The sequence below is a fragment of the Carcharhinus amblyrhynchos genome, chromosome 15, assembly GCF_965287045.1.
Source record: "Carcharhinus amblyrhynchos chromosome 15, sCarAmb.v2.hapA, whole genome shotgun sequence".
NCBI classification, from domain to species: domain Eukaryota; kingdom Metazoa; phylum Chordata; class Chondrichthyes; order Carcharhiniformes; family Carcharhinidae; genus Carcharhinus; species Carcharhinus amblyrhynchos.
In genome coordinates this window covers 66,695,252-66,720,298 of record NC_137338.1, presented here as the reverse complement: position 1 = coordinate 66,720,298, position 25,047 = coordinate 66,695,252, and the positions used below count along the sequence as shown (strand labels likewise).

Genomic DNA, 25,047 nt, shown 5'->3' with positions numbered 1-25,047 from the left:
TTTCAAAATTGGTCGTCTCCACTTCCACCAGCCTCATGGGCACCGGTGCCAGGTCATTACCACTCACTGTGTAAAAATCGAATTCCTCATATTTCCACCAACTATTTCTCTGGCCCAAAACCTTTGCTCTGTGTCTCTGGGTCCTTGTACCGTTAGTTAACAGAAACAGCTTTTCTTTGCCTATCTTTTCTAAACCTGCCATAATCTTGTACACCATGCAAGACTTCTTGAGAAGGTGAGAGGGCATGGGATCCAAGGGCCTTTGGCCTTGTGGATCCACAACTGGCTTGCCTGCAGAAGGCAGAGAGTGGTTGTGGATGGGTCTTTTTCAGCATGGAGGTCAGTCACCAGTGGAGTGCCCCAGGGATCTGTTCTAGGACCCTTGCTGTTTGTTATTTTCATAAATGACCTGGATGAGGAAGTGGAGGGATGGGTAAGTAAGTTCGCTGATGACACGAAGGTCGGTGGTGTTGTGGATGGTCTGGAAGGATGTCAAAAGTTGCAGCAGGACATAAATAGGATGCAGGACTGGGCGGAGAAGTGGCAGATGGACTTCAACGCGGATAAATGTGTAGTCATCCATTTTGGCAGAACCAACGGGATGAACGAGTACACTATCAAGGGCAGGAGTCTTAGTTGTGTTGAAGAGCAGAAGGATCTTGGGGTCCGGGTCCACAGGACTCTTAAATCGGCCTCGCAGGTGGAGGATGTGGTCAAGAAGGCGTATGGTGTACTGGCCTTCATTAATCGAGGGATTGAGTTTAGGAATCGGGAGGTAATGCTGCAACTTTATAAGACCCTTGTCAGGCCTCATTTGGAGTACTGTGCACAGTTCTGGTCGCCTCACTATAGGAAAGATGTAGAAGCTATTGAAAGGGTACAGAGGAGATTTACAAGGATGTTGCCTGGACTGGGAGGCATGCCTTATGAAGTTAGGTTGAGGGAGCTGGGACTCTTCTCCCTGGAGAGATGAAGGTTGAGAGGCGACCTGATAGAAGTTTATAAAATGTTGAGAGGAATAGATAGGGTGGATTCTCAGAGGCTATTTCCCCGGGTTGAAATGGTCGCTACGAGAGGACACAGATTTAAGGTGCGGGGAGGAAAGTACAGAAGTGATGTTAGGGGTAAGTTTTTCACTCAGAGGGTGGTGAGTGAATGGAATCGGCTGCCGTCAGTGGTGGTGGAGGCAAACTCACTGGGGTCTTTTAAAAGACTTCTGGATGAGTATATGGGGTTTAATGAGATTGAGGGTTATAGATAGGTCTGTAGATTGGTAGGTGTTGATGTGATTGGCGCAACTCGTGGGCCGAAGGGCCTGTTTGTGCTGTAGTGTTCTATGTACCTCCATCAGATCTCCCCTCCATCTCCTATACTCCAAGGAGAACATCCACAGCTTCTCCAACCGTAGCCTTGTCGATAAAATCCCTCATTCCCAGAGGAATCTAGTAAATCTAGTAAATCTCCTCTGCATCCTGTCCAGGACCGTCACATCCTCCTTAATATGAGGTGACCAGAATTGGACACACTACTCTTGTTCTGGTCTAACGGAGCTTTATAAAGGTACAGGATAACTTATTTTGTACTCTGTACCTCTAATTGTGAAGCCCAGGATCCGAGGCACTTGACTAATCTCTCTCTCACTCTCTCTCTCAATATGTTCCACCACCTTTAAAGACCGATTCACATGCGCTCTCAGTTCCCTCTGTATCTGTACAGACTTTGGGCTGTGCCTTTATATTGAGATTGCCTCCCCCATGCCTCATCTTACATTTCTCAACTAGACTGCATTTGCCACTTGCCTGCCCATTCTGCCCATCTATTTAAATGCTGTTACAGTCATCCTTACTGTGTGCCACTCCTCCGAGTCTGGAAATTCCAGTATCCATGTCATTTATGTATATCAGGAAAAGCAGCAGTGCCAGAGCTGGCCCTTGTGAACTTCACTGCCTCCTATCTTTCTGTGGAGATACCAGCGTTGGACTGGGGTGAACACAGTAAGAGGTCTCACAACACCAGGTTAAAGTCCAACAGGTCTTTATATGCCCTGTTTGTGATTAGAACTCCCACTTACCTGACGAAGGGGCAGCCAGCGCTCTGAAAGCTCATGGCTTCTGATGCCAAGTAAACCTGTTGAACTCTAACCTGGTGTTGTGAGACTTCTTACTGTCCTATCTTTCTCCCAGCGTAATCGCTAAATGGTCCAAATACATAAATAATTACAAAGGCTTAGGGAATGTGGACTTTTATCACAGGACAGCACGGAAGCAATGGGATGAATGTTTTGTAACCTCTCAACAAAGCTCTGCTCGGACCTACATCTGGAATATTGTAGTCCATTCTGACACCAACCTCAGAAAGAGTCAAATGACCTTGAAAGGATGCAGCGGATGAATATCACAACCAAAAAGGTTAAATTATGTGAACCGGTTGACAGTCAAAGACTCAGGATCATAGAATCATACAACGCAGAAGAGGCCCTTCAGCCCATCGAGTCTGCACTGACACAGGAACGATTAAGATGATTAGTGGGTTCGTTTAGGTGGATGGAGAGAGAAATGATTTCCACCCGGCCTGGAGTTCCAGAACAAGGGGTGTCACCTTCCAATGAAAGCGAGATTATTCATGGATGTCGCCAGGAGGTCGTCATTCACACACTGGGGAGTGGAAATCCAGAATTTTCTTCCCGCAGAGAATTGCGTTGACTGGCCAATTGAATTCGTCAAGACTGAAATTTTCATTAGGCAAGACTATCGACTGATATAAAGCTAATGAGGGAGAACGGAACTCAAATATAGATTCATAATGGCTGAATTGCCTCCTCCTGTCATAGAGTTAACGAGATACACAGTGCAGAAAAGACCCTTCGGCCCACTGCACTTACGCCAATCAAAGACAAACCACTTAACTATTCGAATCCCATTTTTCAGAATTCGTTCATAACCTTGAATGACTTACTCTATGTTACAGGCACAAGGTTTGATTTGATTATTATGAAGTGCTTCAAAACGTTAGTCATGGCATGAATCAATTCCAGCCTCCCGGACTACCTGGATCTACTACAGTTAGCCTACCAGCACAAGGTTCACAGCAGACGCCATTTCTCTGGCCGTGCACTCAACCTAGAATACCTAGATAACAAGGACACCTGTGTCAGACTTCTATTCATTGACTACAGCTCAGCCTTCAACACCATTATTCCCACGAAATTCATCCCCTGGGCTGTGGCACCTCCCTTTGCAACGAGATCCTGAAATTCCTAACTCACAGACCACAATCAGCAAGGAGAGGCAACAACACCTCCTCCACGATCATCCTCAACACCAGTGCTCCACAAGGCTGTGTTCTCAGCCCCCTACTATACTCCTTATACACCTATGACTGTGTGGCCAAATTCCGCTCCAATTCGAGTTCCAAGTTTGCTGACGACGCCACCGTAGTGGGTCAGATCTCAAACAATGACAAGGCAGAGTACAGGAATGAGATAGAGAATCTGCTGAACCGCTATGAAGACAATAATCTCTCCCTCAATATCAACAAAATTAAGGAGATTATTATCGACTTCAGTAAGCATAAAGGGGAACATGCCCCTGTCTACGTCGATGGGAATGAAGTAGAAAGGGGTGAGAACTTCAGATTTTTAGGTTCCAGATCACCAACAACCTGTCCTGGTCCCCCCCATGCCAACACTATAGTTAAGAAAGCCCACCAACGCCTCCACTTTCTCAGAAGACTAAGGAAATTTGGCATGTCAGCAACGACTCTCACCAACTTTTACAGACGCACCACAGAAAGCATTCTTTCTGGTTCTATCACAGCTTGGTATGGCTCCTGCTCTGCCCAAGACCGCAAGGAACTACAAAAGGTCACGAACGTAGCCCAATCCATCACACAAACCAGCCTCCCATCCATTAACTCTGTCTATACTTCAGCAAAGCAGCCAGCATAACTAAGGACCCCACACACCCTGGACATTCTCTCTTCCATCGGGAAAAAGATACAAAAGTCTGAGGACACGTACCAACCAACTCAAGGACAGCTTCTTCCCTGCTGCTGTCAGACTATTGAATGGTTAAGTTGATCTTTCTCTACACCCTAGCTATGACTGTCACACCACTTTCTGCACTCTCTCGTTTCCTTCTCGATGAATGATACGTGTTGTCTGTATAGCGTACGAGAAATAATACTTTTCACTGTATGACAATAATAAATCAAATCTATCTATCCTGTATTTCTTTCATTCAGTGCCTTTGTTTTCACAGCCTTCTTTGTTACAGAATTCCACCTGAAGAAATTTCTCCTCACCTCAGTCCTAAATGGCCTATCCTTTACCCCGAGACTGTAATCCCTTGTTCTAGACCCTCCCAGCCAGGGGAAACGTCCAGTCCTGTCAGAGTTTCATACGTTTCAATGAGACCCCCTCGCATTCTTCTGAACCCCAGTGGGGCTTACAGCACCCCTTGGTCACAATCACGCTGCACAAACTCCTGCAATGCTAACTGTTAATGGCAATTTTTACCTTCTGTTTCTACTAGTCAGAAGCAGGCAACAGTTCTTCAAATCTCTTCAAATGGCCAGGACGGGATTAGAATTGCTGTGTCATCAAGTCTTCGCCACAGAACCTTTGTCAGAAAGGCTTATTATTCATGCACACAGCTCCTAACATCTGGAAAGCATTCAATCCTTAGACGTGCCAGATGCTCACTCACATTCTGCTCGCCAAGATTCCTTTTAAACTGCAATTCTTTTTGTTTTGTTTGAAGCGCCATCCTTTGCAATCTGCACAAAAGCCAACACGAAAAGGCAGGCAAATTCCACAGATGTCTCATGGCCCACACATTTCCCAAAACAGATTGGGAGCTTCAGGCAGGAAGGCGGTTAGTTGGGAGGACAGGGGGTGGGGGGCAGAGATTGTGGAACCCTATCCATCACCATATTTGGTCAAAGACAAAAGGAAAACATTATGAATGCAACTCTGGAATGAATCCCTCCTTCAACTCTCCAATCAGAACAATTACTCCCTGCTTCAGAAACACTGGTCCCGTACTCGCTGCCAAACGACACGGGCTTTAACGTCCGTAATTAATCTGCAAATCAATCAGCATCTTGTGAGGAGGAAGAGAAGATCCAGAAAGTACAAACGGCTGCAAGTTTTCAGCCTATTTGGTTTAGCTTTGCAAAAATGCTGACCACCCTCACACACCCTGAGAAAAGTTAAGAAATCGTAGTATTTGGATGGAAAATACCCATTTCCCCCCCCCTGAATTCAGGGGCTCCCCAGAGCCCCTGAATCTGGCTACAATAGGGGTACCATTCGCAAACACATGGGGCAAGGTAGGTGTAGGTAAATGCTTTGTTAAAATGGCGGCGCGGGCTCGTTGGGCCGAAGGGCCTGTTTCCCCTGCTGGGTTGTTCTTCGTTCAGTACTTAGTGATGTGAGTACCCTTCGAATGGCAAAATTTATATTCTGACAAATACCATTCTCCAGCAAAGTGAACAACCATTTCAACTGTGGAGTCTCATCCCTATTATTAGATGTCATTTTTAAACTTTTCGTTTCTTCCTGAATCCCAGTATTATTCTCGATTTCATTTTCTGTATCCGATTTCCCTTGAATTCACCCTATCGCCATCTCAGTCTTTCTATCTCCTCATTAGCAGTGGGGAGCCTTGCTGAAAGTGAGGCAGGTTGCTAAAGCTTTTAGAATTCCTACTGTGCAGGAGGCCAGTTGGCCCGTCGAGTGTGCACCAACTCTGTGGAAGAGCATTCAAAACCCTGCTCCCTCCCAGCTCCATGACCCTGTGCGTTTACCATGGCCAATCCAGCTAACATGCACATCTTTAGGTGTGGGAGGAAACCAGAGCACCCAGAGGAAATCCACACAGACACGGAGAGCACTTGCAAACTCCACAATGACAGTGACCGTGTCATCCGTTTTTCATCTTGGAAAAACATAAGAATATGTTAAGATGGACGTAAGATGTCCATAAGATGGACAAACATAAGAATACCAAACTTCATTCAATCACAGCAACTTATACTACAGGAGAAAAACTTGGTTGGCAAGACTGCTGGATGAGATGTCTCGATGCCACCTCTGTCCTTGCTGTGCTGCTATCAGCCACAGCACTTCCAGCAACCTATGAAGCAACATTTCAAACTTAAGGGGACAGGAAAAAAATCTAACCAATTGAGAATGCTCCAGAGATGAGCTGGCTCCATTTAATTCTGGGCCAATCAGGGGTGATAACTAACAAGATAAACAAACAAAAATTCTTAAATTCTTCTGGGTGGCACGGAGGCACAGCGGTTAGCACTGCTGCCCCACAACACCAGGGACCCGGGTTCAATTCTGGCCTCGGGTCACTGTTAGTGTGGAGTTTGCTCATTCTCCCCCTGTCTGTGTGGGTTTCCTCTAGGTACCCCCATTTCCTCCCGCAGTCCAAAGATGTGCGGGTTAGGTTGATTGGCCATGCTAAATTGGTACAGAAGGTGAAGTCACATGGGATCAGAGGTGAGCTGGCAAAGTAGATACAAAACTGGCCCAGTCATAGAAGACAAAGGGTAGCAGTGGAAGGGTGCGTTTCTGAATGGAGGGTTGTGACAAGTGGTGTTCCTCAGGGATCAGTGCTGAGACCTTTGCTGTTTGTAATATATACATAAATGATTCGGAGGAAAACGTAACTGGTTTGATTAGTAAGTTTGCAGATGACACAAAGGTTGTAGAAGAGAATGTAGCAGCCTATAGATCGGTTGAACACGTGGCTGAAATCAAGCTGATGGCAGATGGAGTTTAGTCCAGACAAATGTGAGGTAATGCAATTTGGAAGATTTATAAGAACATAAGAAATAGGAGCAGGAGTAAGCCATCTAGCCCTTCGAGTCTGCCCTGTCATTCAATAAGACCACGGCTGATCTGAAGTGGATCAGTTCCACTTTCCCGCTCTCTCCCCATAACCCTTAATTCCCCTGTCGATCAGAAACCTATCTACCCGTGACTTAAATATATTTAGCGAGGTAGCCTTCACCACTTCAACAGGCAGAGAATTCCAAAGATTCACCACCCTTTGAGCGAAGAAGTTCCTCCTCAACTCCGATCTAAACTGCACCCCCCTTATCTTGAGGCTGTGTCCTCTAGTCCTGCTATCCTTTCTGAGCGGGAAGAATCTCTCTACCTCTACCCTATCCATCCCCTTCATTATCTTATATGTCTCTATAAGATCCCCCCTCATCCTTCTAAACTCCAACGAGTACAGACCCAGTCTATTTAGTCTCTCTTCATAGGCCAACCCCCTGATCTCTGGTACCAGCCTAGTGAACCTCCTCTGCACTCCCTCTAAGGCCAATATATCCTTCTGCAAGTGCGGCGACCACCAGCTGCGGCCTCACCAGTGCCCTGTACAGTTGCAGCAAGACCTCCCTACTTTTATATTCTATCCCCCTCGCTATAAAGGCCAACATTCCATTCGCCTTCTTGATCACCTGCTGCACCTGCAGACTGGGTTTTTGCGACTCGTGCACAAGGACCCCCAGGTCCCTCTGCACTGTAGCATGCTGCAGCTTTTCACCTTTTAAAAAGTAATCCCTCCTACTATTATTTCTGCCAAAGTGGATAATCTCACACTTGCCAACATTATACTCCATCTGCCAGGTCCTCGCCCACTCGCTCAGCCTATCCAGATCTCTCTGCAGACTTTCCACACCCTCCTCGCAATTTGCTTTTCCATGCATCTTCGTGTCATCATCAAATTTCGTCACCCTACACTCAGCCCCCTCCGCCAGATCATCTATATAAATGGTAAATAGCAGAGGCCCCAGCACCGATCCCTGTGGCACTCCACTAGTCACCAACTGCCAATCAGAATAGCACCCATTGATACCAACTCTTTGCTTCCTGTTAGATAAGCTGTTAGGAAGCATAGGTTGGACTAGGAGACTACAGGGTCTCGGAACGTCCGAAATGTGGAGTTTTTTCAAGGAGCAGCTACTGCGAGTCCTTGATGTGTATGTCCCTGTCAGGCAGGGAGGAATTGGTCGAGCTAGGGAACCGTGGTGCACTAGGAAAGTTGATTCGCTGGTTAAAAAGAAAAAGGAGGCTTATGTCTGGATGAGACTTGAGGGCTCGGGTAGTGCACTAGAAAGCTTTAGATTGGCTAGGAGGGAGTTGAAGAGTGAGTTAAGAAGGGCTAAAAGAGGACATGAGAAGACTTTGGCTGATAGGATTAAGGAGAATCCTAAGGCGTTCTATAGATATGTTAAGAACAAAAGGCTGGTTAGGGCAAGATTAGGGCCAGTTAGAGACAGCAGTGGGAATTTATGTGTGGAACCGGAAGAGGTTGGAGAGGCATTGAACCAATATTTCTCTTTGGTGTTCACGCAGGGGGACATAAATGTAGCTGTGGAGAACACTAGGTTACAGGGTTGTAAACTGGACAGTATTGCAGTTGATAAGGAGGATGTGCTAGATATTCTTGAGGGTTTGAAAATAGATAAGTCCCCTGGGCCGGACGGGATTTACCCTAGGATTCTCTGGGAGGCAAGGGAGGTGATTGCTGAGCCTCTGGCTCTGATCTTCAGGTCGTCGTTGGTCACCGGTATAGTGCCAGAAGATTGGAGGATGGCAAATGTTGTCCCATTGTTTAAGAAGGGGAACAGAGACTTCCCCGGGAATTATAGACCGGTGAGTCTTACTTCTGTTGTGGGCAAGGTTTTAGAAAAAATTATTAGGGATAGGATTTATAGTTATTTGGAGAGTAATGAAATGATTAGAGATAGTCAGCATGGTTTTGTGGAGGGTAGGTCGTGCCTTACTAACCTTATTGAGTTTTTTGAGAAAGTGACCAAAGAGGTGGATGGGGGTAAGGCAGTTGACGTGGTATATATGGACTTTAGTAAGGCGTTTGATAAGGTTCACCATGGAAGCCTTCTGCAGAAATTGCAGATATATGGGATTGAGGGTGATTTAGGAAATTGGATTAGGAATTGGCTAGCGGATAAGAGACAGAGGGTGGTGGTTGATGGTAAGTATTCGACATGGAGTTCAGTTACGAGTGGTGTGCCTCAGGGATCTGTTTTGGGGCCACTGCTGTTTGTAATTTTTATAAATGATCTGGATGAGGGTATAGTTGGGTGGATTAGTAAATTTGCTGATGACACCAAAGTCGGAGGTGTGGTAGATAGTGAGGAAGGGTGTCTTAGTCTACAGGGAGACTTAGACAAGTTGCAGAGTTGGGCCGAGAGGTGGAGGATGGAGTTTAATGCGGAAAAGTGTGAGGTAATTCACTTTGGCAGGGATAACGGATGTGTCAAGTATAGGGCTAACGGTAGGACTCTGAATAGTGTGGATGACAGAGGGATCTAGGTGTATGTGTACATAGATCCCTGAAAGTTGGGAATCAAGTAGATAGGGTTGTTAGGAAGGCATACGGTGCCTTGGCGTTTATTGGTAGGGGGATTGAATTTAGGAGCCGCAGCGTCATTTTGCAACTGTACAAAACTCTGGTGCGGCCGCACTTGGAGTATTGTGTGCAGTTCTGGTCCCCACATTATAGGAAGGATGTGAAGGCTTTGGAGAGGGTGCAGAGGAGGTTTACCAGGATGTTGCCTGGTATGGAGGGGAGGTCCTATGAGGAGAGACTGAGGAATTTGAGGTTGTTTTCATTAGAAAGAAGGCGGCTACGAGGGGACCTTATTGAAACATATAAGATGATTAGAGGTTTAGATAGGGTGGACAGTGATAGCCTTTTTCCTCGGATGGAGAAAGCTAGCACGAGGGGGCATAGCTTTAAATTAAGGGGTGGCAGTTATAGGACGGATGTCAGGGTTAGGTTCTTTACCCAGAGGGTGGTGAGGGATTGGAATGCCCTGCCTGCTGCAGTTGTAAATGTGCCTAGTTTGGGGGCGTTTAAGAGATCCGTGGATAGGTTTATGGATGGAAAGGGTTTGGTTTAGGTTAGAGGGTCATTGTTTTTTAACTGGTCGGCGCAACATCGTGGGCCGAAGGGCCTGTTCTGCGCTGTAGTGTTCTATGTTCTATAACCAATCCTCTATCCACGCTAACACCTTACCCCCAACTCCGTGCACCCTAACCTTCTGTTGCAACCTTGTGTAAGGCACCTTACCAAACGCCTTTTGGAAATCTAGAAACACCACATCCACCAGTTCCCCTCTGTCTACCGCACTAGTCACATCCTCATAGAAATCCAATAAATTCGTCAAACACGACTTCCCCTTAAATCCGTGCTGCGTTTGCTCAATCAAACCATTCTTTTCTAGGCGCCTCGCTATTTCTTCTTTGATGACGGATTCTAGCATTTTTCCAACTACAGATTTAACACAGCTTTTTTACATTTCATTTTTAATACAGATAGGAAATATTTGGTAAATGGCAGGACCCTTAAGAATATTGATAGGCAGAGGGATCTGGGTGTACAGGTACACAGGATACTGAAAGTGGCAACACAGGTGGAGAAGGTAGTCAAGAAAGCATACAGCATACTTACCTTCACCGGTCGGGACACTGAGTTTAAAAGTTGGTAAGTCATGTTGCAGTTTTATAGAACCTTAGATAGGCCGCATTTGGAATATAGTGTTCAATTCTGGTCGCCACACTACCAGAAGGATGTGGAGGTTTCGGAGAGGGTACAGAAAAGATTTACCAGGATGTTGCCTGGTACGGAGGGCATTAGCTATGAGGAGAGGTTGGAGGAACTTGGTTTGCTCTCACTGAAACGATGAAGGTTGAGGGGAGACCTGATAGAAGTCTATAATATTATGAGGGTCATGGACAGAAGCTTTTTCCCAGGATGGAAGAGTCAATTACTAGAGGGCATAGAACATAGAACATAGGACATAGAACATTACAGCGCGGAACAGGCCCTTCGGCCCACAATGTTGCGCCGACCAGTCTTATTTTTAAAAAAAAACATTGACCCACTAATCTAAACCAATCCCTTTTCGTCCATAAACCTATCCACCAATCTCTTAAACGCCCCCAAACTAGGTTTAAGGTATGAGGGGTAAGGTTTAAAGATGATGTACAGGCAAGTTTTTTTTTACAGACAGTGGTGGGTGCCTGAAACTCGCTGCCGGGAGAGGCAGTGGAAGCAGATACGATAGAGACTTATACATGAATAGGATGGGAATGGAGGAACATGGCCCCCGGAAGGATAGGGGATTTTAGTTAAGTCGGGCAGTACGATCGGTGCAGACTTGTTGGGCCTATTCCTGTGCTGTAACTTTCTTTGTTTTTTAAGTTGACCTTAGTGTTGGGGGGGATTAGCAGGATAAATATGTGGGGTTACGAGAATAAGGCCTGGTGGTCAGTGCAGACTCGATGGGCCGAATGGCTCTCTTCTGCACTGTAGGGATTCTAATGCAGACTGGAGGTATTCTTAATCAATCCTAAAGCAAGTCAAAAGAAGATATCTGGGTTATTACAGAGTGGATGAGCTAAACGGGGTGATTGCCCCTCCTGAGTAAAGGAGTTTAGAACCAAGTGAAAGGTCAGAGCCCAGTCAGAATTCAGAAGGTGAAGAAAAGGCAGGGTTCTGGAAAACTAATCAAATAACCTTTGATACATTGACACAGCTCGGGGGGGCAAACGTTAAGTCTTAAACAGGTCTTTATCATGTCAACATTTAGTGAATCAAATTCTGTCTGTTCAAATTAACAAGACCAAACTATGTATCCCCCCCCCACCTCCCACCCCGCCGTCTCATCCATACCTTTGTTACCTCAAGACTCACCCATTCCGATGCTCTCCTGGTTGCCCTCCCACATTTCCACAAACTCAAGGTTATTCAAAGCTCTGCTATTGGTGTTGTGCCTCAGAACAAGTCCCCTTTTCTATTACCCGTTGTGCTCTCTGACCTACAATGGTCAAGAAATGCCTTGATTTTAAAATTCTCTGGCCTTCTTTGCAAATGCCTTCACCCTCCTAATCTCCATAAGTCGTCTCCAGTCCCTCCAATATATCCGCACTCCCTTAATCCTGTGCATCGCCAATTTGAATCAAGCCACCACCGGTTCGGTTTCCTGAGCCCTGTGCCTCTGGAATTCCCACCCTACTGCGCTCCTTCACACTCTCCTACTTTCAGACATTCCTTAAAACCTACCCATTTCAGTCATCTGACAATATCTCCTTATGTGCATCAGTGTCAGATCTAGTTTTATAACACACCTTGATGTTTTGTTACGTTAGGACGGTATAGAAATACAAGTGGTCATTGTTAATACATAATAATACTAGCACCTAGGGCGGTAAATTACCCCTTAGTGTCGGGGGACTAGCTAGGATAAACGCGTGGGGTTGGGGGTGGGATTGTGGTCGGTACAGATGGGCCAAATGGCCTCTTTCTGCACTGCAGGATCTTATGGTCCCTGATTACCCTTGAGGTGGTGGTGGTGAGCTGCCTTCTTGGACCACTGCAGTCCATGTGGTGTAGGTACACCCACAGTGCTATTAGGGATGGAATTCCAGGATTGTTATTGGACACCAGTCAGTCCACGTGGTGCAGGTACATCCACAGTACTGTTCGGGATGGACTTTCACCCACTGACAGTGAAGGAATGGTGATATATTTCCAAGTCAGTATGAGTGATTTAGAAGGGAACTTGCAGGCGGTGGTATTACCATGTTCTTCTCATGATAGGTTTCAGGAGTCTTGGTGAGCTCCTGCAGTGCATCTTGTAGTTCATATGCACTGGTGGAGGGATTAAATGTTTATGGGGGCAGATGGGGTGCCAATCAAGTCACTCAGAGAGGTCTGTCGGATGAGACTATGTTGAAATAAAAGCATTGTATCAGATATGCTGCAAAAACAATACATCAAACACAGAGGTCAACTAAACTTGCTTCTTATCTCACTTTGAATTCAAACTGTTAAAGTGACCTTTGATAAAGTCAATGTGAATTTAGATTCAATAAATAGAAGTTCTCCTCCAACGTCCTGGTCAATATTTATCCCTCAAACACCCAGAGGAACAAATCAAATACCGTGCGGCGTCCAATGTTGAAAGCAGGTTTCAGGCCAGTTCAGGCCTTCACTGCTTTGTCAGCTAACTCCAGAGAACCAGGGCACTAGGCAGCCTCACCAACAACCCTTAAAGAGACCAACAAGCTAGGAGTCTCCTTATCTAATTGTTTAAAATCATACCTTAATGTCATAGAGATTTACAGCATGGAAACAGGCCCTTAAGCCCAACTTGTCACCCCTAAACTAATCCCAATTGCCTGCATATCCATATCCCCCTAAATCCATCTTATCCATGTAACTATCTAAACACTTTTTAAGAGACAAAATTGTACCCACCTCTACCACTACCTCTAGCATTCACTGCCCTCTATGTGAAAAAGTTGCCTCTTTGGACACTTTTGTATCTCTCCCCTCTCACCTTAAACCTATGCCCTCCCCTAGTTTTAGACTCCCCTACCTTTGGGAAAAAGATATTGACTATCTCGCTTATCTATGCCCCTCATTATTTTATACACCTCTATGAGGTCACCCCTCAGCCTCTTACGCTCCAGAGAAAAAAGTCCCAGTCTATCCAGCCTCTCCTTATAACGCAAACCATCAAGCCCCAGTAGCATCCTAATGAATCTTTTCTGCACTCTTTCTAGTTTAATAATATCCTTTCTATAAGAAGGTGACCAGAACTGTACACAGTATTCCAAGTGTGGCCTTACCAATGTCTTGTACAACTTCAACAGGACATCCCAACTCCTGACCAATGAAATCAAGCATGCCGAATGCCCTCTGTCCACCTGTGACTCCACTTTCAAGGAGCTATGAACATGTACCCCTAGACCTCTTTGTTCAATAAACTCTCCCCAGCACTCTACCACTAACTGAGTAAGTCCTGCCCTGTTCAATCTACCAAAATGCATCACCTTGCATTGTCTAAATTAAACTCCATCTGCCATTCGTCAGCCCACTGGCCTAATTGAACAAGATCCCGCTGCAACTGGAGATAACTTTCTTCACTGTCCACTATGCCACCAATCTTGGTGTCATCTACAAACTTACTAACCATGCCCCCTATATTCTCATCCAAATCATTAATATAAATGATGAATAAATGGACCCAGCATTGATCCCTGAGGCACACCGCTGGTCACAGGCCTCCAGTTTGAAAAACAACCCTCTACAATCACCGTCTGGTTTCTGTCAAGAAGCCAATTTTGCATCCATTTAGATACCTCACCCTGGATTCCGTGAGATTTAATCTTACGCGATGATCTACCATGGGGACAGGAAGGGGGGGGGCCGGCGGACACAGGGCAGGGGGGCCAGGGTGAGGGTAGAAGGCGGGGGCAGGAGGGCGAGGGCCAGGGGCAGGGGTGGGGGAAGAGGGCGAGGGCCCGGGGGGGGGGGGGGGGGGAAGAGGGCTGGGAGGAGGGGAAGAGGGCTGGGAGGAGAGGGGAGTATGTGAGGCAGTCACTCCCTTTCCTCAGACTCTAAACACAGTGGGTCTTGGACAAACGAGTCGTGTGAAATATCCAGTTAACCTGTTCAGTCAGTCAGTTGTAGTGGGGAATGTTTCATGGTTTGTACAGAACTGCTGTGCAGCATAAATAGGGAACGTGGGGGGGTGGGGAGGGGCCTTTTAATCCTGTAACCCCCAGACATTTTCTTGTCAGATTCCTACTTATCGACTACCACTCAGAATTCAACACCATTATTCGTAAGAAACTCATCTCCAAACTCCTCGGCCTGGGGCTTGGTTCCTCCCTCTGCGACTGGATCCTGGACTGCCTAACCCACTGATCAGCAACAACACCTCCCATCCTCCACACAAGGCTGTGTCCTCAGATCCTTACTATAACCCTTTTACACCTATGAGCCCAAATTCCACTCCAAATCGATTTACAAGTTTGCTGATGACACCACCATAGTGGGTCAGATCTCAAACAATGAGGACCAGAGTACAAAGGAGACACTGATCGACTTCAGGAAATGTTATGGAGAACATGCCCCTGTCTAATCAATGGGGACAAAGTAGAAATCGTTGAGAGCTTCAAGTTAAGTGCCCAGATCACCAACAACCTGCCCTGGTCCCTCCATGCCAACAATATAGTTAAGAAAGCCCACCAACATCTCAACTTTCTCAGAAGACTCTGACTCTCGCCAACTTTTACAGACGCACCACAGAAAGCATTCTTTCTGGTTGTATCACAGCTTGGTATGGTTCCTGCTCTGTTCAAGACCGCAAGAAACTACAAAGGGTCGTGAATGAAGTCCATTTTCAAACCAGCCTCCCATCCATTACACTGTCTACACTTCCCACTACCTCGGGAAAAGCAGCCAGCATGGTTAAGGAGCCCACAGACCCCCGGATATATTCTCTTCCACCTGCTTTTGTCAGGATAAAGATGCGAAGGTCTGAGGTCACGTACCAACGGACTCAAGAACAGCTTCTTCCCTGCTGCTATCAGACTTTTGAACGAACCTACCTCGCATTGAGTTGACCTTTCTCTACACTCGAGCTGTGACTGTAACACTACATTCAGCACTCTCTCCTTTCCTTCTCTACGAACGATAGCTTTGTCTGTATAGTGCGCAAGAAGCAATACTTTTCACTGTATGTCAGGGGTAGGTTCTTTACCCAGAGGGTGGTGAGGGACTGGAATGCCCTGCCAGCTGCAGTTGTAAATGCGCCTACTTTGGGGGCGTTTAAGAGATCTGTGGATAGGTTTATGGACGAAATGGGATTGGTTTAGATTAGTGGGTTAGTGTTGTTTTTTTTAAAAGCTGGTCGGCGCAACATTGTGGGCCGAAGGGCCTGTTCTGCGCTGTAATGTTCTATGTTCTATGTATGTGACAATAATAAATCAAGAACAAAGAGAGAAAAGAAAATTACAGCACAGACCCAGGCCCTTCGGCCCGCCAAGCCTGCACCGACCGTACTGCCTGACTGAACTAAAACCCCCTACCCTCCCGGGGATCACATCCTATCCCTGTACTTGTCAAGACGCCCCTTAAAAGTTAAATCAAATCAACTTCAGCTCAAACTAGTCTTAATCATTGAACTTACTGGAAAAATGGAACTGTGAAAGAGAGAGAGAGAGACCATTCTGCACACACTAAGCTCCAACTATTCTATTCCCATCAGCAAATCCTTCTGTTCCCGTCTCTCCCCACCCCCGCAACCCCATTAATGACTTCCCCCTGAAATGCATGTGACACTGCAGGGTTTTAAACACCCTTTTGCACACCGCAATAGTGAGTTCTCTTCTCTGAATGCCCTCACCATTCAAACACCCAGAGCAGGCAACTCCACACTGGACTGGGGGCTGGGGGTATTTCTCAAGACACCAGCACAGCCCCCAAAGGCAGCGTGTTAGCCACAGATTTTAAACACACACACACTTACTATCCAGCCTTTTCTCTGCACCTCCCCACTCTCACTCAATTCTACCCCCAGGACCATCGGAAAAGTTTGGCAACTCTCCCCACCCCTGTCAAGCACCCTCAAACTTTCAGACTGAAACGTTCCCCACCATATTCCGGCACTGACCTTCACTCCTGTATCGGACAGGATGTCTGGTATTCTGGAATGTGGCGATCGCTGTCTCAGACGTTGCAGACAGCCCCTGGTCAGACAGCGACGCCAGGAAATTTCTCTTCAGTTCCAGCCTGCAGGAGACCTAAAATCCCCCAGCAAACCCAGCCTCTGCTCAGACGCGGGTCTGCCGGGATCCCACCGCCCCTTAGGAGGAGACCGCGTCCAGAGCAAAGTGTTTACAAAGTACTGGGACATTCTGAAGTTTTCTCTTAAATGCTGTCTGAGAGTGAGAGGCGGCAAACAACATGTTTATTGAAGCCAGCCGTCTCCTCGTCATTAGAAGTCTTTTTATTGTGCAGGAAAGAATGCGTGCAATCCAATAATTAATAGGTGTCGCTCTGCTCGTTTCCCCAATAAAAATCCCCAGCTTTCACCAACATTCCAGCGTCTGCTTCATGCTGCAGACTCCTTCACCCAATCAACATCTCCCCAGAAAAAGACCCGGCTGGAACTGCTCCAGGCAATCCATCCCAGCTCCTGTGGGTGTGAAAATCTTGTCTTGCCTACCCTACTATAAAAAACTTTCCTGTATCCCAGGCGCTACTTAAATTCAGTTGTTACTCTGGTTGAGGTTCAACAGGGACGGTGCGCTGTGCCCACTTTGCAAGACCACCCAACCCGCAATGCCAGTGTGAATTCCTTTCTGGAGGGTCCCAAAAGACGGAACAGGGCATTCCACAGGCTGGCCAAATCCCCTCAGGAACCCACATTGCAATCAGCATAAACAGTATACACTCACAGACACACACACAATACCTACACTCACAGACATACACAGAATACGTGTACACATACAATATCTATACACACAGAAACACACACACACACACACACAATACATGCACAGGCACACACTCACACAATACACACGCTCTCTCACAATACATACACACACACACTATACATGCTGTCTCACAATACACACATATGGGGCAGATACACGCACTTTCCATGCAGACAGGCACACACAATACACATACGCACACACACATATATACAGGGACAGACAGACACACAATGCGTGCACACAGAGGGATAGACACACATTCACATAATGCACACACAGGACAGACACACACACACACATACCACAATACACGCAGGCATACAGTGCACACACACACGCTGGCGTAGAGCACGTGCACGCGCACACACACGCACGCAGGCGTAGAGCACGTGCGCGCGCACACACACGCACGCAGGCGTAGAGCACGTGCACGCACACACACACGCACGCAGGCGTAGAGCACGTGCGCGCGCACACACACGCACGCAGGCGTAGAGCACGTGCGCGCACACACACGCACGCAGGCGTAGAGCACGTGCGCGCACACACACGCACGCAGGCGTAGAGCACGTGCGCGCGCACACACACGCACGCAGGCGTAGAGCACGTGCGCGCACACACACGCACGCAGGCGTAGAGCACGTGCGCGCGCGCACACACACGCACGCAGGCGTAGAGCACGTGCGCACGCGCACACGCACGCAGGCGTAGAGCACGTGCGCGCGCGCACACACACGCACGCAGGCGTAGAGCACGTGCGCACGCGCACACGCACACAGGCGTAGAGCACGTGCGCGCGCGCACACGCACGCAGGCGTAGCGCACGTGCGCGCGCACACGCAGGCGTAGAGCATGTGCACGCACACACACACAGGCATAGAGCATGTGCACACACGCACGCAGGCGTAGAGCACGTGCACGCACACACACGCACGCAGGCGTAGCGCACGTGCGCACACACACGCAGGCGTAGAGCACGTGCACGCACACACACGCAGGCGTAGAGCACGTGCACGCACACACACGCAGGCGTAGAGCACGTGCACGCACACACACGCAGGCGTAGAGCATGTGCACGCACACACACGCAGGCGTAGAGCATGTGCACGCACACACGCAGGCGTAGAGCACGTGCACGCACACACACGCAGGCGTAGAGCACGTGCACGCACACACACGCAGGCGTAGAGCACGTGCACGCACACACACGCAGGCGTAGAGCACGTGCACGCACACACACGCAGGCGTAGAGCATGTGCGCACACACGCACGCAGGCGTAGAGCACGTGCACGCACACACACGCACGCAGGTGTAGCGCACGTGCGCGCGCACACGCAGGCGTAGAGCACGTGCACGCACACACACGCAGGCGTAGAGCATGTGCACGCACACACACGCAGGCGTAGAGCATGTGCACGCACACACGCAGGCGTAGAGCATGTGCACGCACACACGCAGGCGTAGAGCATGTGCATGCACACACACGCAGGCGTAGAGCATGTGCACGCACACACACGCAGGCGTAGAGCATGTGCACACACACACGCAGGCGTAGAGCATGTGCACGCACACACACGCACGCAGGCGTAGAGCACGTGCACGCACACACACGCACGCAGGTGTAGAGCACATGCGCATGCACACACACACGCACGCAGGCGTAGAGCATGCGCACACACACATGCACGCAGGTGTAGAGTACGTGTGCGCACACAGGCGTAGAGCACGTGTGCGCACACAGGCGTAGAGCACGTGTGCGCACACAGGCGTAGAGCACGTGTGCGCACACAGGCGTAGAGCACGTGTGCGCACACAGGCGTAGAGCACGTGTGCGCACACAGGCGTAGAGCACGTGTGCGCACACAGGCGTAGAGCACGTGTGCGCACACAGGCGTAGAGCACGTGTGCGCACACAGGCGTAGAGCACGTGTGCGCACACAGGCGTAGAGCACGTGTGCGCACACAGGCGTAGAGCACGTGTGCGCACACAGGCGTAGAGCACGTGTGCGCACACAGGCGTAGAGCACGTGTGCGCACACAGGCGTAGAGCACGTGTGCGCACACAGGCGTAGAGCATGCGCGCACACACACACACACACACATACACTAGTGCATGTGCATTTAAGGATTGCAATAATCTACATTCTTTGGGGCAGTTTCACTGTTGCCTCACAGCACCAGGAAACAGAGTTTGACTTGGATCACTGTCCACGTGCTGTCTGCACACTCTCCCCAAGTCTGCATGGGTTTCCTCCCAAAGTCCGAAAGACACACTGGTTTGGTGCATTGGTCATGCTAATTTCTCCCTCAGTGTACCCGAACAGGCACCAGTGTGTGGCGATTAAGGGATTTTCAAGTAACTTTATTGCAGTGTTAACGTAAGTCTACTTGAAACACGAATAAATAGACTAAGTAAACTTTACGGGATGTGGCTGCCACAGCCACAATTATTGCCCTTTCATAATTGCCACTGAGGGCATCGAGACTGAAACATGCTGTATTTATCTAGGACTCATACACAAACATTAAGTTATTGACAAACACCTGATTGTCAGTTGGAACAACAGAAATACTGCGAGGTTGGAGTCACACAGAAAGGCAGACATGCATTTATGTAGCACCTTTCACAATGTCAGGGCATTCCAAAGTGCTTCAGGGCCAATAGCATCCTTTAAATATATTGTAAGGAAGCACAAGAATCAATTTTTACACAGCAAGATCTCCCAAATGAGAAATGATCAACTGATCTGTTTTAGTAATACAGCTCGAGGTATAAATGTCTTCCTCAAAGCCCTGAGGTGGGATCTTTCACATCTGCCCAAGAAGTCATATCCAGGAGATGCCTCCATCCAACAGGATAGCCCTGCAATTCATTACGTTCTGCAGAGCTGCTGACACTAGCTGCCCAGGCTGATTGGGGGGGGGGTGTACATGTTCCCTTCCTTGCACAATATTAGTGAACGAGTTGCGTTTTTACAACAATCAAGTAGGTTTAATGTTTATTGGCTTGCACCAGTACAATTCAGTACAATTCTTGAATTCAATTTTACAATCAAATGGGAATTAATACCTGATCGCTAGGCTGCTGTAACCACGAGGTCACGATTACCCATCTCACAAACAAATTTTTAAGTGCAACTTCTAGCTTCTCGGCCGGAGATTAAAAGGTGACCCGGGACTTTGTAGCAGTCTCCTCTCTGTTGGAGGGCGAGATTGCTGAATAAACAATCACATCTCTTCCTTCCCCAGTAGTTTCAATTGATTGGCACAGAGATTCACACATAACTGCAGAGGAAATCCCACTGAACGAGGCAGGGGTGTGGGGAAGAGAGATGTGGCTGTTTTTCCGAGGGAGGATTGCTGGGAAATGAAATCATTCCTCGCAATAAATCTCAAATGGCTTCCTCTCCAAAAGGGACTGGCAGAAATTGCTGCAGAAATTCACATTTGTGTAGAGTGATTCTGACCAGAATCTCTGCACAGAGGCATTAACCAGTTCACCGAATCCTGACCTCATAATCTGTACTCCCACTTTGCAGGTCATCTCCAGCTTGCTCAATACTTCCTGTAAATTGTACAGGGGTCGTACCAAAAGACCTGGGCGGGGGTGGGCGTGATATGTACACATGATTGAACGTGGGGGGATAGGTTGAGACCGTTGTTAAAAAACATTTGCAATCTGTGACTTCGTTAATAGTACAAAAAAAACCCAGGAAGCTGCATCAAACATTTATAAATCATTGATAAGGCCTCAACAATTCCATCTAATTCTGGATGCCACTGGTTATGAGAACGAGGGGGAAGTGGACATTGTTTTTACTCATTCATGAGATGTGGGCATTGCCAGCATTTGTTGCCCATCCCTAATTGCCCTTGAACTGAGAGGCTTGCTTGGCAATTTCAAAGGGTCAACTTGGGGGTGGCACAGTGATTAGCACTGCTCCCTCACAGCACCAGGGACCCCGGTTCAATTCCAGCCTTGGGTGACTTTGTGGATGTTCTCCCCATGTCTGTGTGGGTTTCCTCTGGGTGCTCCGGTTTCTTCCAGCACTCCAAAGATGTACAGGTTAGGTGGATTGGCCGTGCTAAATTATCCCTTAGTGTCCAATGATGTGTAGGTTATGGGGGTTTAGTGGAGTAAATATAGAATCGTAGAACCCTACAGTGCAGAAAGATGCCCTTCAGCCCAATGAGTCTGCACCGAACACAATCCCACCCAGGCCCTATCCCCATATCCCTACATATTATACCCACTAATCCCTCTAACCTACGCGTCCCTAGACACTAAGGGGCAATTTCTTAGCATGGCCAATCAACCTAGCCCGCACATCTTTGGACTGTGGGAAGAAACCGGAGCACCCGGAGGAAACCCACACAGACTCGAGGAGAATGTGCAAACTCCACACAGACAGTGACCCAAGCCAGGAATCGAACCCAGGACCCTGGAGCTGTGAAGCAGCAGTGCTATCCACTGTGCTACCGTGCCGCCCATGTGTGGTTGTGGGGACAGGGTTGGGGGAAAGGGTCTGGGTAAGGTAATCTGTCAGAGTGTCAGTACAAACTTGATGGGCTGAATGGCCTCTCCTGCACTGTTGGTCTAAAGTCACTTGTTAGCCAAACTGACAAATTTCCTTCCCTAAAGAAAAACCAGATAGAGTTTTTTGATGATAGTTTCAGGGTCACTATTATTGAGACAATTTTATATTAAAACGATATTCACTGAGAAACGAGAGGATGTGGGCTGGCATTTCCAATGTTCTCCCTCAAGGGAACAACCATTGCAGAGCTGTCTCAGGAAGCGGCAGACCTGGTAAAAGTAAATAGCATTGGAAAAACACTGCGTAGAGAGACCGTCCATGCAGCACGTTCAAACACAAACCTCAGCTCTCACGCATTCTTTTTAATTTTATTTCAGCCCCAACAGTTTTATCCTGGATCGAAGTTGAAGCTAAAACGTAAAGGCCACCCACCCACCAATCATAAGAACAGATGGGCCACTTTAACCCGTGTGTAATTCGCCCTTTAATGGGCTAAATTGCCAGCTGGATTGTCTATGGGTGCACTTCTGACTCTCGCACACACCAGCTGCAATATTGCTCGAGCGTGCGATGGTGTTGATACATATGTCCCGCATCCTTTTGCATGATTTCTCACACCTGCGGGTCAGGCACACATCCACCCGAGCAACATCAAATTCCACCCACGGAAACCGATACACAGCAACGTTCAACCCTGCTTTATAAACACGACCTCTGCTGACAACATGCCTATTTATGTACGACTGAATGACGTGAATCAGGGAACCAAAGCAATTTTTGGTCTTTACTCATGATGATTCAGGGGATTGGAATTATTTCCAACAGTGGCAGACTTCTATTCGCAGATCTCCAATAAGGGTTTAGAGTTCACGAGTGACAAGAGCATTACCCGGGCTGCAACTGGAGCTGCTCACTGCACACACCCGCCTGCCCGGAACGTTCGCCCGGCCTGGCACGCCCACCAGCACATGGCACACACACCCGTCATATTTCAAAATAGTGTGCCAATGACAACTGAAGATCGGATGAGCAAAACTGCACCTACCTTGTGTCAGTTGAGTGGGTTCTTTTACCGGAAGCCCGTCCATGGTGCAGCAGTTTCCACAGGGGTACAGCTTGATCTGCCCCTTCCTATTCTCGATGAAGCAATGCTCAGCTTCCACATCTTCCCCTTGTAATATAATGTCCTGAGGTACTGGAGCGTCTTCCGTGCCAATCCTGGTCTTACCTGAGAATCAGAAACAAACCATTATAAGCCGGACAATTTGTCTGGAATTCTCAATCCAGGTGCCAGCACATTGGTTGCAATGTTAGTGCTGAGATGATTCTCAGTCTGTCTCAGACACATGTTGCACACATCTTCCCACTGTTACTCCACGGCACTGCCCTCTCGATAGAACATACAGCACAGAAACAGACCATTGGCCCAACTGGTTCATGCTAATACTACACACACGTGCCTCTTTCCACCACACTTCATCTCACCCTCTCGCCTGGTAGGTACTTCTGTCCCTTTCTCCCTCAGCTCCTCATCCAGTTTTCTCAGCAATGCAATTCACCTCATCTCCTGATCTCACTACTCTCTGAAGAGGTTGAGACCAATAAGTAACATTGTCACAGAAACCCTACACTGCAAAGGATGCCATTTGGCCCATCGAGTCTGCAGCAATGGCCTAAAAGAGCATCTTACCCAGGACCCCCACCCCACCCTCGCTCTATTCCTGTAACCCTCCAAGATCAATCCTCCTAACCTGCACATCTTTGGACTGTGGGAGCAAACTGGAGCTTCCGGAGAAAACCCATGCAGACACAGGGAGAATATACAAACGCCACACAAACATGACCCATATAGAACATAGAACATAGAACACTACAGCACAAACAGGCCCTTCGGCCCACGAGTTGCGCCGATCACATCAACACCTACCAACCTACAGACCTATCTATAACCCTCAATCTCATTAAACCCCATATACTCATCCAGAAGTCTTTTAAAAGACCCCAGCGAGTTCGCCTCCACCACCACTGACGGCAGCCGATTCCATTCACTCACCACCCTCTGAGTGAAAAACTTACCCCTAACATCACTTCTGAACCTCCCTCCCCGCACCTTAAATCTGTGTCCTCTCGTAGCAACCATTTCAACCCGGGGAAATAGCCTCTGAGAATCCACCCTATCTATTCCTCTCAACATTTTGTAAACTTCTATCAGGTCGCCTCTCAACCTTCGTCTCTCCAGGGAAAAGAGTCCCAGCTCCCTCAACCTAACTGGAATAGAATCAGTTTCCCTGGTGCTGTGAGGCAGCAGTGCTAACCACTGTGCCACCATGCCATCCTAACATACTACAAATTAAAACGGGCAGAATTTTCCTCCCCCTCTGCGGTGTGTTTCGTGGCATTGGGAGGTGGTGTGTCACTTACTGGTGGCAGAACCTTACGATCCCGCCATTGTCAATGGGGTTTCCTGTTGAATACTGCTGGGAAACTCGCAGCAGGAATGCACCATTGGCTGGCCCCATAAGATCTCGCCAGTGTGAACGGCAGCAAGATTATGGCAAATGTTGTCAATTCCAAGAAAATGAAGAACTAAGAAAGATGATTGATTATTAGGAGGAATTCACATTGATGGAGCAGCTGGCGTGCAGAGCAGTGCCCCAAGTCGCTTCATAGCAGTGAAATCAGATAGAAATGGAGGCCAAGAGAAAGAGGGAGATTGTAGAAGTTGGCTAATTTCCAAGAGGATCTAAATGATAGAGAGAGGCTGAATGGTTCAGGAGGCATTTTCCTGGATATAGAGGCCTAGAGGCATGGAAGAGAGTGGGACAGCACAAGAGGCAAGAATCAAAGGAGCAGAGAGTTGAGGAGGGATGAGGTGATAGAGATGAGGAGATCAAACAGCAAGTTAAACCAGAAGATCGATGTTGGAAACTCACAAGATCCCAGTAGCCCTGTGGGAATCACAGGCAGATATTTAACCCACTTCCCTCACCAAGTTTCAACATGAACACAGAGATCACTCAAAGTAAACAACAAAAACAAGAGATGATACAAATTGGCATCTCTCCTGTACTTTTAACTTTGTGTCCTCTGTATAGTTTGTCCATTTATAGTATCATAGAACGTACAGTACAGAGACAGACCCTTTGGCCCAAACTGGT

General features: G+C 47.8%; 1 protein-coding gene across 1 annotated transcript in view; it reads right to left on the bottom strand.

The window, feature by feature from the left end:
- The window catches only part of phldb2b (pleckstrin homology-like domain, family B, member 2b), a 174,621-nt gene that overhangs the window by 141,132 nt on the left and 8,442 nt on the right, over window positions 1–25,047 (bottom strand). Inside the window, exon 3 of the mRNA XM_080204108.1 lies at window positions 22,935–23,117. Coding sequence (XP_080060234.1) covers window positions 22,935–23,117 — 183 coding nt within the window. The remainder of the gene's footprint in view (window positions 1–22,934; window positions 23,118–25,047) is intronic.